The sequence below is a fragment of the Apodemus sylvaticus genome, chromosome 19, assembly GCF_947179515.1.
Source record: "Apodemus sylvaticus chromosome 19, mApoSyl1.1, whole genome shotgun sequence".
Lineage (NCBI taxonomy): Eukaryota > Metazoa > Chordata > Mammalia > Rodentia > Muridae > Apodemus > Apodemus sylvaticus.
In genome coordinates this window covers 6,432-24,650 of record NC_067490.1, presented here as the reverse complement: position 1 = coordinate 24,650, position 18,219 = coordinate 6,432, and the positions used below count along the sequence as shown (strand labels likewise).

The following is an 18,219-nucleotide window of genomic DNA, read 5'->3' as shown; positions in this document are numbered from 1 at the left end:
CTGGCCTATTCTGATACCAGGAATGCACTTGGTATACACAGTGTACAACTTTATCTGCCTAAGTTAAATGGATTTCAATTTTTTTTTACATGACATACACAAAGAAAACCCTTTTTACAATAGGGAATCAAAATGCATGTGCCTTTTAACCATTTGCATAACTGGTGCTCTAAGCGGTCAGAAAAATGCATGAGTTGTCCTAGAATTGAGAATACGGGCAAACCTGCATCATCTGATGTGGGTTCTAGGAACCAAACTTGGGTATGCAATGTGAGCATTACAACTAAACCTGCAGCTCTCATACATCTGCTTATAATGCAAAGGATGAAGATGTTCCATTACTATTCTGTCTCCTATCACTTGAAGATGATGTAGGCCCTGCTAGACATTTGTCGAAGGATTCAATAGTTTTATGCGCCTCTGTAAATGGTCTCTACACACTGCTTATTTTTATTATTAATACAGTTTTCTTTTGGGCTTTGGTTTTGTCGAGACAGGGTTTCTCTGTATAGCCCTGGCTGTCCTGGAACTCACTCTGTAGACCAGGCTGGCCTCGAACTCAGAAATCTGCCTGCCTCTGCCTCTCAGAGTGCTGGGATCACAGACGTGTGCCACCACTGTCCGGCATTAATATAGTTTTCTAACGTGACAAAAGATAACAAAATGTTACCTTTGAGTCAGTCAGAGTCCAGTCAGATTATATTAGAAATTTTTTCATAATTTAAGATATACTCTTCATTTTTAGAATACTTTTGAGACAGGATATCTTCACATAGTCAAGTCTGTCTTTCAGGTGTTAGGACTACAGAAACATACCTTTAAGGCTAGCTGAGTTGTATTTTTAAAATAACCTATCTTTTGAATTGGAGAATGAAAAGATACATTCACAAAGGAACCTTCATTGTTTTGAAGAATAGCAGTACATCTTGAAATTCTACAATAATTTAATCTGGCAAATCAATTTATGTATTCTCATTAATTGGGTTATTACTTTGTTAATATTATACAATTAAAATATTTGAACTGTGTTTGTATATATATACCTGTGTTATGGTGTGCATGCAACAGGTAGAGGACAACTTACTGGTGTCTAGTATCTATTTTGCCTTTGTGAGTTCTACAGATGAATCCCAGGAAGTGATTTGGTTCAAGTGATCTCACTGGCCCTTTTTTGGTTTAAAAGTTACATTTTGGATGTGGTGGTGTGTTAGTATGCATATGGAACAGGCCAAGTGTTATAATCTGAAAAGAAGAGAAACATCTGTAGGAGTAATATGGTTCTCCCAGACATTAAACTCAGGTTATCAGGCTTAGAAACAACCAACTTTACCCTTTACTGAAACAATTCTCTGGCATTCATTTCTGGTTCTGAGCAATTGTTATGAACAGTTGTTTACTCTTAACAATAAGCAAACACATTCCCTCCAAAAGATAGCAACATACCATTTTCATTTACAAATAGGATTTATTATTTCAATTATCTTGTTTTCTCCATTCTTAGATGACAATGTTTACATTCTGAGAAGAACACAATGTTTTACTGATATTGTAATGTTTCAACTAATCTTATTCTAGTATCATGAGAGAGATAGCTCACTGGGAACTATCTGTGGTGTGCTAAGCTGGCAACCTAATATTGATCATCATATAAAGATGTCCAAATAGACCCCACAAACCTCTCTTCCTGCAGATACGTGTCATGGCACTAAAAACTCATAATAACATTACACACACACACACACACACACACACACACACATACACATACACACAATGAACCCCATTGCTACTATATTATCTAGCATTTCTAAATAATTCCCTTAGGAGACAGGGCTTCAAATTGAAAGTCAATCATGGGTAGAAGCTATAGTGTTATGTAGATTATAACACTTGGTCTATACCATATGCACACTCATACACCACCACATCCAAAAAGTGTTCTGCTTGAGAGAGCTTTGTGAAAATCACCAGACAACTCAGTTTTTGCAAACCAAATTAGTCTTTTATTTTCATATAAACTCCATAGTCCACCCGAGATTCCCTTTTGATTATCCAACAAATCACTGTCTTATGATCTTATCCCCTTGATTCTTAGAAATGACATCAAGTACATTTTTTAACATAGCAACTGAATTCAAAGATCTGCCTAACTTTGTAAGCAGAGACAATTAACTACCTGTATGGGATCCCATCCTGAAATTACCATCCTCACCGAATCTGTGCCAAACCTCTCTCTGTTCCAGGCTGCCCTTAAACTCAGGAACTACCCTACTTTTATATCTCTCTGAGAAGCTCATTATTATTGTAGTTGTCTTTGTTATTTTAGCTCTATGAAGTCCCTCATACAATTACACTGAATTTTTATATTTTCCATAGTTATGAAATCATATATTTTGGAGAACATCATACTAAGTGAGGTAACACAGTCTCAAAAGATCAATCATGGTATGCACTCACTGATAAGTGGATATTAGCTTAGAAACTTTGAATACCCAAGACATAATCCACATATTAAATGATGTCCAAAAATAATGGAGGAGTGGCCCCTGGTTCTGAAAAGACTCAATGCAACAGTATAGGGGAATACCAGAACAGGAAAGTGGGAAGGGGTAGATGGAGGAACAGGGGGAGGGAAGAGGGCTTATGGGTCTTGCGGGGAGTGGGGACTCAGAAAAGGGGAAATCATTTGAAATGTAAATAAAAAAATATATATCAATAAAGGAAAAATAATTAAAAAAAGAAATTATATATTTTTGAGTTTGCATTTGCAAATTTCTTTCCCACATCCTTAACAGCTGTCTTGAAGGTCACAGCATTTAGCATTTTTGCTGAGGAACATATACACACCCTTGTTCCCTGGACTCATGCTGTTTCTAATTATCATGTAGTCAATATCCTTGGCAGGAAGAACATTACCCAATAACCTTGGGAGGGAAAATATTTCCAAAAGGAGAAACATGAAGTAAATTATGTACATCATTATACAAATAAGCCCTAGGTCCACAGGAACTGTCAACACTTGTGGAGGCCAACACCCTGCTAGCCCTGCTCCATGGGTGGGAACCATGTTAAGCTGTCCCTTTTACGGCCATACAGAACAGCACAAGAATCTGAGATCTCTTCCATTACACTTGAATGAATATGGTAAATTATTTACTTCCTTCAAAACTAATATGAAAAGTTTTAAAACACGTTTGATTTTTTTTCTTGAAATTAAAGACAACTATGAGATCTAAAGCCTGTATCAAATTGTTTACAAGAATAGGGTTTTTCTCTTGTATGAGTTCTTTCCTGAATGTCCTGACATCATGAAGACATATAAAGTCTTTGAAATATTTACAAGACTAGAGACCTGGCTGAGCAGTTAAGATAATTTCATACCCAGGACCAAGTCAGGCTTTTAACAACTTCCTTGAATTCCTCCTACAAGAATACCAAAGTGTTCAACATTCATGGAAACCAGCATTAATGTACACATACATACACACACAGAGACACAATGACATCCCATGATGTTTCTCTTCTGTAAGGATTCATTCCAGTAACTCAGGTGTTAAGGCACCTGAAAGCTTACCTACTGAGTTTTTCTTCATGTATTGGTTCATGTAAGATAAGAGACAGGAAGCATGTAGGCTTCAAGTCAGAAAAATCAGTCCTCCTCAGTTGGTGGTTTCCATTGGAGAGATTTAAGAAATATTGCCCTGCTGAAGTAAATATGTCACTGGGAATGGGCTTGAGAGTTTTACATCAACACACAATTTCTAGTTTCCACTCTCTGCTTCATGCTTCAGCTTGCTGATATGAGCTCAGAACTTCCTGTTTTAGCTGACATATGACATTTTTTACATTGCCATTGTCACCCTGATCCCATATCCCTCTGGAAACATACATCAAATTAAACTGCTTTATAAGTTGCTTTTGATATTCTATTTTACAGCAAAAGATAAGGCACTGATACACATCCATAAAGCTTTACACCTAGATGATGTTTTTCATGTAATTGAAGAGAATTGTGAAATATAAAAGGTATATAAAAATATACCTTATTCATTAAATTTACAGGGCTTTTGTCTATACGAGCTTGCAAGTAGAAACAAAATAAGGAGGAACATCATAATGGTTGAATAGATTATAGACACTTGTCACATGCTTATCCCAGCATAATCTTGTATAAGTGAAAATCAGTATGTTGACTAATGATCTTACCAAAGCCTTTATATTTATAGATTCCATTTAGTTCTCTCAGGTCTTCAAAGGCTATTGTGATATACACAGTCTTTAACAGACTGATTACATGCTAAAGGTTTTACTCTTGTATAAAGTTACCATGAAGTGCAAACTTTTACCACACTGACTACATTCATGGTGTTTCCCTGGAGTATGGCTTTTTTGTCATAATTTTAATGACTACCGGTACATACAAAGGCTTTCCCACATTGCTGGTCTGTAGGCACACATCTTCAGTATGTGTTCTTTTATGAATTCATAGATATGTGCGTTGTGTTTTAAAAGGCTTTATCACATTGACTACATTTGTAGAGTTTCTAAATAGTATGTGTTCTTTTAAGTATTTGTAGACCACTAAGAAATGCTAAGTCTTTAACACACTGGTTACATTCTTAGAATTTCTCTCCAGTGTGCATTTTTGGGAGAAGGTGAGGTAATGTACTTTTTTCACAGGCTGTCACACACAGTGTGACTGTCTTCAGAAGCAGGCATGGGAAACCGGACAATCAGTTACAGAAGGAGGCTAGGTCTTTGCCTGATACTTTTTCACATCTTTAAATTTGGCATGCATTCAAGTGCCTTTTCCAGAATAGGCCAATGAAGACAAGTCCAATTTGGTGCTTAATGCTTCAGTCAGCAACCTGGCCAGCAGCTCATGCAGACACACTGCTATGGGACTACACCCAGTTTTTCCCTTTCCAGTCATAGTGTTTGGGGCTACTGGAGGGAGAAGGTAGCTGGATTTGCTTCTTTGGCTTCTGCTTGTTGATTATGTAGTTTCCTAGGTCCCCGCTCAGCTTAATGGTGAGCATGCCACCCTCAAAGGAGACATCATAGTCCTCCAGGGGATAGGGTTTGTTCGCAAGGGCTTCAAAGAACTGCCAGGGCATTCAGCATCTCTTCTATGAGTCTTTGATGAGCTATCTCTTTTAGAGTGCTTCTGTTGTCCAACATCGTGAGTTCCTCAAATGCACCATGCAGACTGTCTGCTTTTTGTTGTTCAGAGTCTGACTCAGGTAGTGGAGGTTCAAATGGACTTTGTGGATGGGGGCAGGCTGCGCTGGCCGTGACCACAGCCTCAATCAGCTCCCTCCTGCTTGAGCCAGGTGGATCCACTACACAAACATGGCAAAAAGCCTGCAGCACACACATGCTGCTCCTGTTAGGTGGCAGCTCTGTGTGTATTCTTTTATAGATTAGGAGATGACTATGTTGTGGAAAGACTTTACCACATTGGTTACATTCATACTGTTTCTCACAAGTGTGTGTTCTTTTATGTATTTGTAGGTAACTATAGTGAAGGAGGATTATGATATTGATTACATTTATAGGATTCTTCTCTAATATGTATCCTTTTATGTTATTGAAGATGACTATAATATACAAACATTAGGAAGAAGCAAAAGAAACTTGTCTTAGGTATTGCCTCTTTTTTATCAGTCTCCACGCCATCATAGGGCAAGGCTAAGTTTATCTCTCCAGGGTCTAGAGGAGATGGAGACTTCCAAATACCAGACCAGCTCCTATTTTTTATCTTTTGTTCCCCTAAACATGACTCTTCCTAATCTCAGCTTATGCTATTTGTCTTTTGTTCCTCAAAATATAATGACTGTTCCTAAATACAAAAAAACAAATAGATATTATTGGTTAGGCTGCAAAACCTATATTCTGCATCAGTTGACACAGATTAGCTACATAAGGACATCCCTTATTCCTAAATCCTGAGAGATGAAAAAATATATACATAATAGTACAGATGTTTTTGATTTTCAGGCTAAAAAGTTGTTTTTTTTTTGTTTTTTTGTTTTTTTTTAAATATTCTGGTTCAGCGACAGGAGTGTTTGTGGCACAGTTCAGCTGCTGAGTTTGATCATGTGCCCTGATTAGTCAGTAGTAGCTTGATTGAAATAAGTTCTTGACATTTATATTGACCTGGTCATTGAATAGTGTTGAATCTCAGTGGCCCATAACACAAAGGCCTTAGCACATTGCTCATATTCATAGAATTTCTCTCCAGTTTGAATTCTTTCATGATGACAAGTATGTAATTGTACAAAAGTTCACCATATCAAATACATTCATACAGCTTCTTGTAGTATGAATTCATTCATGTTTCCAAAGATGATAATGACATGCAAAGACTTTACCATATTCTTTACACTCATAGGGTTTCTCTCTGGTATGTATGTATTGTTTTACATTCTAGCTGTCTCAGTCTTAGAAAAGCTTTATCACATTGATAACATTCATAGGGTTTCTCTCCAGTATGTGTTCTTTTATATAGGAGAAGGTAATTCTGATGTACAAAGACTTTATTGCAATGATTACATTCATATAGTTTGTCTCCTGTTTGTGTGTTCTTTTATGTATTTGGAGACCACTGAAATATAGAAATGTTTTACCACATTGGTTGTATTCACAGGGTTTCTTTCCACTCTGTGTTCTTTTATATATTTGGAGACTATTATGATGTGCAAAGGCTTTACTACATTAATCACATTCAGAGGGTCTCCTTCCAGTGTGTGTTCTTTTATGTACTCGGAGACCACTGTAATATGGAAAGGCTTTACCACATTGGGTACATTCATAGGGTTTCTTTCCAGTATGTCTTCTTTCATGTTCTAAGAGATGACTCTGACTTACAAAGTCTTTTCAGCATTTATTATATCCACGGGGTTTCTCTCTAGTGTGTGTTCTTTTATGAATTTGGAGATTACTTTTACTTGCAAAGGCTTTACCACACTGGTTACAATTATAGGGTTTCTCTCCAGTATGAATTCTTTTATGCCTTTGAAAATGACTGCTACATGCAAAGGCTTTACTGCATTGCTTACATTCATAGGGCTTCTCTCCAGTGTGTGTTCTTTTATGTATTTGGAGACCACTATAATATGTAAAAGCTTTACCACATTGGTTACATTCATAGGGTTTCTCTCCAGTGTGTGTTCTTTTATGAGTTCGGAGAACACTGTGATATGCAAAGGCTTTACCACATTGGTTACATTCATAGGGTTTCTCTCCAGTGTGTGCTCTTTGATGTATTTGGAGACTCTTGGAACATGCAAAGGCTTTGCCACATTGGTTACATTCACAGGGTTTCTCTCCAGTATGTGTTCTTTTATGTTCTAGGAGACAACTCTGACTTACAAAGTCTTTACCACATTGATTACACCCATATGGTTTTTCTCCACTGTGAGTTCTTTTATGTATTTGGAGACTATCATAATGTGTAAAGGTTTTACCACATTGGCTACATTCATAAGGTTTCTCACCAGTATGTATTCTTTCATGCCTTTGAAGAGAACTATGACATGCAAAGGCTTTACCACACTGTTTACATTCATAGGGTTTCTCTCCACTGTGTATCCTTTTATGTATTCGGAGAGCACTGGGATATGGAAAGCCTTTATTACAATGATCACATTCATAGAGTTTCTCTCCAGTATGGCTTCTTTTATGTATTTGGAGACTATGATGACATGAAAAGGCTTTACCACATTGGTTACATGCATAGGGTTTCTCTCCGCTATGACTTCTTTCATGCCTGCAAAGACAATTGGCACATGAAAACGGTTTACCACATTAATTACACTAATGGGTCTTTCAATCTATACAAATTAATTTTACAATTTAGTCTAATGGTAAGGAGGAATCACTTTGTTTACATTCATGGCATTCCCCTATGTTATGGGTTGTTTTGAGTTTATTATATTGCTCACATTTATAGCATCTTTTATCTAGATGAAATTTTTCACCTATTGAAGAAAATTACAAAAGCTCAGAACTTTACCACACTGAGAACATTTATAAATTTCCCTTTAGTGTAGAATACAATATATTTGTATACTGCATTTACAATGTGAACCAGGACAAATAAAAGAATTTCCACATTCCTGGTACTGTAGGGATTTTCTGCAGTGTGAGTTTGTGGACGAACCCTATGAAATTGGAAAACCAAATAAGTGTAACTAGCATCACATTAAAAAACTCTACTCAATGTGGGGACTACTACATATCCTCTAATTGTACTAAGAGAGAGAGGAGTACATTGCTTCTTTCAATATCCCTATGCTCACAACGCTTATACTAATTGTTACTTAGAATATACCTATTCTATTAAAAGAAGAAAAAGAAAGGGTTCCACATTGCATTTTACAAAGGTTGACACTGTCTTCATCATAGACCTGAGGCAAGGGATTGAGATTTCTCCAAAACAACATTCTTGTCTTTCATAAACTATCCCCTTCTCACTTAAAGTTAGCAATGTCACTACAAGTATATAAGTAGCACCAGCTTTACTACGGGCTATTTACCTATTAGAAGGCTTTCCACATATACTTATCACCTATTCAATGCATATACATTTTGCAATATCAAACTGGTATGGGATTAAACTGATAACCATTTCTATAGCATAATTGAATGGGGCTATGACACAAATGCTAGTATTGATTAAGGCATTGATTATATCCTCCTTACAACAATGCACTGGAAATACAAATCAGATACCTCAAATTGAGGTACATGGTTTTGTGAGAATTTAATAATCATTGATATACTTAAAGCTGTGCTTTTTTACATTGTTGCTGTTCTTTAAAACTTCAAAGGAACATTAAAATTGCTTCAGAGGCATATTCAAACCAACTTGCACATGAAGATTACCTTCCATGTCTTCTAGAACTTTGAAAATAGTCTTTGATATTGTCATCTTCCCAACTGTAGCCTAAAATATAGTAACAGAAAATTTATAACAGATTATTGGAAATTGGGGAAAATTTAAGTTAGTTTCTCCAGTGAACCTTAGACCCATACCTGATTAATTTACCTCATTATTCGCCATTCTCAATTGAAATCACAGAACAGCAATGATACCAAAGAAACAATTGTCCTTTTATTTTAAAAGGTGAAAGGAAATTCACTGTCTTACCTATAGCAGTGAGATTCCTGTAGGTCTCCAGCATCACATCTCTGTAGAGACTCTTCTGTGAAGGATCCAGTAAAGTCCACTCTTCCGGAGTGAAGTTTACACACACATCATCATAGGTCACTGCATTCTAAAATATCCCATACAAGTGTATAATACAAATCATGATGCCAATATCACTTTAAATGTATGCCTCACTGTCAATATATTTATATAATTCTGGTTCTGCCCCACTGATTTTTTGACACAGAAGTATTAATGTAATTGCAAAAATTATTTCAGATAGAAACTGAATAATAATGTTCACCCCTGTCATTTCTGTGTCATTGGAATAGTATATAGGCTTGCAAGAGAAATGCCAACTAACAGAGAGACAAAGAGAGACAGACAAATACACACACACACACACACAGAAAGACAGAGGGGGGAGAGAGAGAGAGAGAGAGAGAGAGAGAGAGAGAGAGAGAGAGAGAGAGAGAGAAGTAAACTGTACTGAACACACATCAGAGAAAATGTATGAACAATTACTAACTAGGAAAAAATAATGGGCAAGGTGGGTGTATTAGCTCATGCTTTTGATCTCAGAATTCTGGAGGCAGATGTAGGAGTTATCTCATTGAGTTGGATATCATCCTGACTGATGCAATGAGTTTCAGGACAGCTAGAGGAATATAATAAGACCCTAATTTCCCTGCCAAAATCAATCAAATGAATTAAAAAGATAGAAAAAGTCATTGAAACTTCAACTTCAGAAATAACAAAACCAAAAAATGTAAAAACATCAGGATAACAAAATAGCTTAGCACTGAATAGCAACTGCTTCTACTGTTTCTTATGTGATTTTGGGATAGAGTCTATCATGTCATGAAGAGATGACAGCATGAGAAAAAAGCTGACTAGTCAGTTTCAATCAGAACACAGTAGACACACACACACACACACACACACACACACACAACCAGAAAATGGGTTGAGTCTACAGATACCCAAATCCCATTCCCAATAAGAAATGTAAAAAGGCTCCTAGAAAAGTTTCTGTGAGGTCCTTAAAGAAAGGCACAAAAGTTCAAAGACATCATCTATGCAGAAGTTTCTTCATTCAACCAACTACATTTTGCCTCTGGCTACTATAGGCTCATGGTCATCGCAGATGAAAATTCATTTAGTTTAACTTCAATGATCCTAATAGTCTGCAACAGCTTGTACATGGTCCAATTATCCAAAGTCTCTTCTGACACTCACAGTAATCTCTCCACTGCCATAACTTGTAAAATCTGAAAAGAAGTGATATCTTCCCAGCATACAATTGCAAATTGTAAAGAATACCCTTTCCAATTTCAATAGAGATGAATATGTACACAGTGAGAGAAGACTGGACCAAGGAGCCCAAACACCAAATCCTGTGGCTCTGTCTCAGTCAATGGGGCTTCAGTTTCAAAGGGTTTAGATGGCCCTATGCCTGCAACCTCACATACTTCTATTAGTTTAGGTAAATCCATTTCCTATATCCATCTCTCCATGGCAGATCTCTCATAGCTTAGTATTTCAACATATTGTGTTCTCAAAATGCAACTCAGGCTTCATACTCAAACCTTCATGCAAGGAACTCACAGTTTTTTATTTGTTTTTTTTTCTTAAACTGGGGTTCTGACTCTGCCAAACATACATAGCTAGAACAATGCTGAACAAAAACCATAGAGGAAAAAAAAATATGACTTTGAATTTTGCATCTTTCTTGCTTCCAGAACCAGTACAGCATGGATGACCTTGCAAAGTTCAGCTTCCAAATTGGGTTGGAATATAGCACACACTAGGACCACAGTTGCAATACATTTTATATGAAGTTTCTATCTGGGACTCGAATTCCCTTAGCTTACTCATTCTACTAATTTAAAGGTTAGCAGGAGGGAGTGTTACTCTTAGGACACGTTTTAGGCCATTTCCAAGTGTCATCTGAAACTACCTAGTGCTGTTTATCTGAAAAATCAGAGTTTGTATTTGATTCTGCTCTTGTTGCTTCTTTTCACTGTAATCCTGAATGAGTCACTAATAATAACAATTAAACAGATTTATTATTGCATCTAAGAAATTAGTCCACTATTTTTTAATTCTGTCTTACTCAATTTCTCAGGATATGGGCGTAATAAGAAACATTTTGTCACAAAATATCTAGAAATTTTTTATGAAGTCTATTTTCACTGACATCCTACAACCTCAGCTTCCGATGTCTGCATCACTTTCAAATTACAGGTCCTAAAAGAACAGCTCAAGTCGGGCGGTGGTGGCGCAGGCCTGTAATCCCAGCACTCTGGGAGGCAATGGCAGGCGGATTTTTGTGTTCCAGGCCAGCCTGGTCTACAGAGTGAGTTCCAGGACAGCCAGGGCTATACAGAGAAACCCTGTCTCGAAACAACAACAACAACCCCCCCCCCAAAAAAAAACAAAAAAAAACCAAAACAAAACAAAAAAAGAACAGCTCAGTGTTCTCTATGCTCTTTGCCATCTCAATTCTTGATGTTTTTGACATTCTTCCAAAAGAGAAAGAATACTTCCAGGTTCTGTCTGGCAGCAAAAATCCCTGTTTTAGTACCTTTTTTTGTTCTAACTTACTTCTCTCCTGTTGTGATTAAATCTTCTAAACAAAAGCATCTCAGGTATTGAAGGGGCTTTTAAAAAGGAACACATGACATGATATAGTAAATTTTCAGAAGATGAAATTAGGTAGAGGTCTATCATTTTTCATAGGAACAGCAATATAATATAATTAATAAAATCACACAACATACATGGTGTCACTGTTTATAAAAGATACAAAGACAGACTTATAAATATTACACAGTTGCTAAAACAAGAATTATAGGATTGGTATTGGGTATGGAACTAGGTAGGATGATGCTTCCAGACCTTCCCCATTCTGTTACTTGAGACCCAATACTCGAGGTTTACTCTAATGAGCAGCTTCCTCTCCCCATGTCCGTAACTTCTGTCCATTCCCATCTGCATTTCTCTTCCAGATCTATCTGTAACTGAGTCCTCAACAAAAGGCAGAGAACCCCTTCTCAACCAACAAGCCATGCCTGCCAGGAGACTAAGTAGACTGTCAAAAAACCTACTACACTATCTGATATCCTAGACCCTACTCTCACAGTTGCTCTTAACCCTAGAATAGAATACTGGAGGAAGGTTCCTCTTCCTTTCCATGCCTCTTACAGATACCACAAATGATCTCCATCTGCCCTTCTTTTACTTCCTCATCTCTGTCTAAGCCAAGTGCTATGGGCAGATACGCCTACTATGTACATGTCCCACTTGCCAGAAAACTAAGGTGTCTGTTCAAAGACCTACCCCATTATCTGTTACCCCAGATGCAATTTTAACAGTAGATCCTAGCACTGGACTAGAACACCAGAGGCAGCCTCAAGTCTCCCTTGTCTATATCTTTTTTTTGCACTGCTATGATCATATTTTCATGGTCTCCCCTTACTCCAGGTTACAACAGCACAAACATTCTTCCTTGAACACACCCGGAAAGCAGATGGGTATAAAAGGCAACACTAGCCAACAGACACTCTGAAAATCCAGAGACTAAAAAGAAACCCAGGAAGAAAACTCCGAGGAATACAAGACAAACCTCAGAAATTAGCACCTAGACCTTTATACTCACCTCAAATGCAAATGCCTACACACGAGCATAGGGACATAATCAATAATGGCCAGGGAAATATGTCATCAACTGAGCCAAGCTATTCTATGACAGCAGCCCCTGAATACTCTAACATAGCTAAAAACAAAGAAAAAGACCTTAAAACTAACTATTTAAAGATGATGGAGGTCCCTAAAGAGGAAATGCTAAGTCCTGTAATGATATCAAGGAAATGAAATCAAACAATGAAGAGAAAAACCAAAGAAAACAGGAAAGAGTAAACAGTTCAAAGAAACACATGAAATTGTTCAAGGTCTAAAAGCAGAAATAGAAGCAATAAAGAAAGCAGAAACTAACAGAATCCTGTAAATGAAAATTTTTAAATTGCAACAAAGAACTACAGAAACATGGTTCAACCACAAAATAGAAAAGGAAGAATCGAAAACACAATAGAAATGGATACATCAAGCAACAAAAATGTTAATTCTCAATACTTACTGGCACAAAATATTCACGAACTCTGGGAAAAAAACTCAAATAACAGGAATAGAGGAAGAAGAAGTGTATCAGCACAAAGGTCTGGAAAATATTTTCAATAAGTTCATAAAGGAAAATTTTCCTCACCTAAAGAATATGATGTCTATGAGGGTACAAGAATCATACAAAATACTAAATGGATTGTTCCAGAAAAGAAAGTCCCATTACCACATAATAATCAAAATAGTAAACATTCAGAACAAAGATATAATATGAAAAACTGAAATGGGAAGCCAAAACAAGCAAACAAAACAAAACAAAAAACATATTTGCAAACCTATTTGAATTATACATGTCTTCTCAACACTCTGAAAGCCAAGACCTGGAGTGTACATATGGTGTACACTCTAAAAAACTACAGATGCTAGATGAGATTAGTACAGGCAAAATTTTTCAATCACCATAAATGGAAAAAATAATATATTCCCTGATAAAGTCAGATTTAAATACTATCTGTTTAAACAGCCCTACACAAGGTGCTAGAAGGAAAAATTCTAATCCAAGGTGGTTAACTACAAAAATGAACCAAAGGAAATAAATAATTTCACATTATCAGCAAAACCAAAAGAAAGCACACAAACACACCATACTCACATACATACTACCACCACAACTACTACCACCATCACAACCAACAGCAACAAAATATGAAAAATTAAAAATCATAGCCTGGTAGTGGTGGCACACACCTTTAATCCCAGTACTTGGGAGGCAGAGGCAAGTGGATTTCTGAGTTCAAGGCCAGCCTGGTCTACAGAATGAGTTCCAGGACAGTCAAGGCTACACAGAGAAACTCTGTCTCCAAATAAATAAATAAACAAATAAATAAATTTAAAATCACTGTTCATTGATATCTCTCAATATCAATGACTCAATTCTCCAATAAATAGACATAGGTAAACAGAATGGATGCTAAATCAGAATCAGCCTTCATTGCATACAAGAAATACAGTCCAAAATCAAGGATACACATTACCTCACTGTACAGGGTTGGAAAGTTATTCCAAGCAAATGTACCTAAGAATTAAGCTATTTTAGTATCTAATAAAATAGACAAATAAAAATTAATCAAAAGAGATAGGGAAGGATTCTATATATTCAAAATAAAGTGTACTAAGACAATATTTCAATTATTAACATCTATGACCTATATATAAGAGCTCCTATGCTTGTAAAAGAAACATTTCTGCCATACATTGATCCTCACACTGATTGTCACAGACTTCAATCACTCTCACCAATGAACAGGTCCTCCAGATAAAAACTAAACAGAGAAAATTTCCAGCGAATAAACCTTAAAATGGAAATGAGCCCAACTGATATTTCCAGAACAATCATCCCCAAAACAAAAGAATATACCCTACTCTCAGCAACATTTGGAATTTCCTCCAAAATGAATGTCATATGTGAACACAATGCAAATTTTATCAGATACAAGAATACTGAAATAACCCCCTGTGTCCTATCAGACCACCATGGATGAAACCCACAAAGCATGAAAAACAGAAATATAAGAAAGCTGAAAAACAAGCCGGGCGGTGGTAGCGCACGCCTGTAATCCCAGCACTTGGGAGGCAGAGGCAGGTGGATTTCTGAGTTCGAGGCCAGCCTGGTCTACAGAGTGAGTTTCAGGACAGCCAGGGCTACACAGAGAAACCCTGTCTCGAAAAAAACAACAACAACAAAAAAAACAAAACAAAAAAAGGAAAGCTGAAAAACTCATGGAAACTATATAACTCTCTACAGAATAAAGAATGGGTGAAGATAGAAATTAAAAAGAAAGAATTTTAAAGATGAAGACAGAAATAAAAAAAAAGAATTTTAAAGATGAAGATAAAAATAAAAACACAAAATAAAAGATTTTCTAGAATTCCATGAAAATGAATATACATTTTCAAACTTATGGGATACCAGGAAAGTAGTGATAACCAAACACTTGGTAGCACTAAGTGCATACATAAAAAATAACTAGAGAGATCTCTTACTAGCAACTTAATAGCACAACTGACAGCCCTAGAGCTGAGGATTTGTACACTTCAAGTCCCAGCTATATTACTCTTGGGCATATACCCAAAATACATTCCATCCTATCACAAGAACACTAGCTGAACTATGTACATAGGGGCTTTAATAATACTAAGTAGAAACTGAAAACAAGCTAGATTTTTCTCAACTTAAGAATGGACAAATTGTGATACATTTATATTATGGCATATTTCTCAGTTGTTAAAAAAAAAGTACTTTGATTCTGGGATCTGCAAACTCTGGGCAACAGTTCAGCCTTTCTCTCTGGAGGCCTGCTGCCACCCAGGACAACCAGAGGCCTGCTGTCATTAGGGACTACTAGCTCTACCTGCAGTCTCAAGAGGCTCACTACCACCAGGGCCTATCAGGATATGTAACAACAGAGACAACCAGATAGCTAAAGGCCAGCACAGGAACACAATCCATAAAAACCAGGGCACTAAAGCATCATCAAAATTCAGCTGCCCTTCTATAGCAGCCCTGCATATACTGACACACCAGCAGAGAAAGAAAATGACCTTAGATCTCATTGTATAAAGATGATAGAGGCCTTTAAAGAGGAAATAAATAAATTCCTTAAAGAAATACAGAAAAAATAAAATTAACTTGTAGAAGCCTTTAAAAATGAAATGAATATCTTTTCATTTAGTTTGATAATGGCTGTTGATTTGCTGTATATTGCTTTTATTATGCTAAAGTATGGACTTTGGATTCCTGATCTCTCAATATGAATGGGTTTGTATTTTGTTAAATGCTTTTTCAACATCTAATAAGATGAGCATGTGATTTTTGCTGGGGGGATTGCAAACTCATATAACCATTCTGGAAGTCAATCTGGACGTTCCTCCGAAAATTGAAAAGAAATTGAAGACCAAGCTAAACTATTTTGGGGCATATACCGAAAAGATGCCCCACCATATCACAGGGGCATGTGTTCCACTATGTTCATAGCAGCCTTATCTGTGATAGTCAAAATCTACAAACAGCCCAGATGTCCCACAGAGGAAGAATGAATAAAGAAAATATAGTTGATTTACACAGTTGAATATTATTCAGCTATCAAGAATGGGGACATCATGAGCATTGCAGGCAAATGGATGGAACTAGAAAATATCAATCTCAGTGAGGAGACAGAGAAGAAAATACCCAGATATATGGCCCCAGAAAATATCTTCAACAAAATCATAGCAGAAAATTTCTTTAACCTAAACAAAGAAATGGCTATACATGATGCTTACAGAACACCAAAGAGACTGGACCAGAAAAGAACATCCTCCTACCAAATAATAATCAAAACATTAAATGTATGGAACAAAGAAAGAATATTAAACACTGCAAAGGAAAAAGGACAAGAAATATATAAAGGTGTACCTATCAGAATTGCACCTGAGACGTCTCAACAGAGATGGTAAAAACCAGAAGGTCCCAGACAGATGTCTTGCAGACACTCAAAGACCACAGATGTCAGCACAAACTACTGTATCCAGCAAAACATTCTTCTTTTTATTTATTTACTTATTTATTCATTTCTATCCCAATATAAGCACCACTCTCTTCCCAGTACCCCTCACACAGATCATACCCCCACTCTGCCTCCATTCTTCCAGAATAGACCAGCTTTGATAATCAGGAGAGACTAAATCAATGTAAGCAACAAATGGTGGTCAGTACTAAGAAGGACTGAAAGGGGTTGGCAAGATACCAAGCAATGGGGGCTGCTGGTTATGACAGCCAGTGTTTAGAGAAATTGCTCAGCAAACTTTTTTCTAAGGGAACAAAGTTTGAGACAATAGGACAGTCACTTCCTATGGCTAACAAAAAACTCTGAGCTCTAATTTAATGCTTAAGGACCAGTGAAAAGAAACGGAAAGAGAGAAAATTAATACACATACACATAAATAGAGAGACTGAAGCAAAATGAAGATTCTAATAACACCAAACATATAAATACATATATGCAAATGTATATATGTAGAGATAAACAGGCAAACAGACAGATGGATGGGTAGACAAATACACATTCACACACTGAATGGATGGAGCAAACTTCCAAATAGCGGGATCGAAGCATTTCAAAATGCACATATGTACACATATGCAATTATACACATATATCCATATACACATACCTTATGGGTAGATGGAACAAAGTTCCAACAAGCAGCTTCCAAGCATTTCATATATATATACATATAAGCATATGAACTATACACACTTACCCACATATATATATATACACACATACAGACACACACACATATACACATATACACACATATATATACATACACAAGTTGGAGTATAGAGCAAGGGCCAACAACCACACCCACACAAGATTTATACTTATGCAAATATACAGATTTGATGGAGTGAACAAAGTTCCAACATATTCATATACAAACTTTATATATATACATATGTAGTTTTGAAATATGAAGCAAGGTTATAAAAGGTAATTGTTTTTCCCATAGTTTATATATCCCAGTAAAATCTTTCAAGGAGTGTAAAATTACAATGTGATTATGTTCTAGTTTTCTTCTACTGCATGACAGTGAAAAAAGAGTATGTTCCCCAATAAGTTATGAACAAAAACATATGGGAAGTACAAGTACTCCCAAGAACCCACATGCCTTCATAATCAAGCAGCTTGTTACAGATAGATTAACAAAGTATGAGTAAACAAAGTAAAGAATTCTTGGCCAATTTCTGTGGGAAGCTGTCCTGAGCTATTCAGATTTAATGCTTACTCATGGCCCTAAGGTGGTGGCTGCTAAAATATGAGAACAATTAACTAGAGTCTTCCCCATGAGCTGTCGGTGTGAGAAGAGTGCGAGTTCCTGCCCGAGTTAACATGCCCGCGTTA

The 18,219-nt window shown here is 36.6% G+C and overlaps 1 protein-coding gene and 1 pseudogene across 1 annotated transcript; both read right to left on the bottom strand.

Moving 5' to 3' along the window:
* Positions 1-4,798: 4,798 nt before the first annotated feature.
* Positions 4,799-8,753, bottom strand: LOC127670054 (frataxin, mitochondrial-like; annotated as a pseudogene).
* A 132-nt stretch (positions 8,754-8,885) lies between these two features.
* Positions 8,886-17,475, bottom strand: LOC127670229 (zinc finger protein 431-like). The gene is made up of 3 exons (XM_052164611.1): positions 17,466-17,475; positions 9,155-9,274; positions 8,886-8,950 (listed from the first exon to the last, which is right to left on the bottom strand). The coding sequence occupies exons 1-3, from the start codon at positions 17,473-17,475 to the stop codon at positions 8,886-8,888; spliced, it is 195 nt and encodes a 64-aa protein (XP_052020571.1).
* Between the last annotated feature and the right edge of the window lie 744 nt (positions 17,476-18,219).

Bases quoted from the DNA above. Each gene is read 5' to 3' on its own strand.
- LOC127670229 (XM_052164611.1), bottom strand. The intron at 8,951-9,154 runs GTAAGACAGTGA...ACTATATTTTAG, and splicing joins CAGGAATCTCACTGCTATAG to GCTACAGTTGGGAAGATGAC.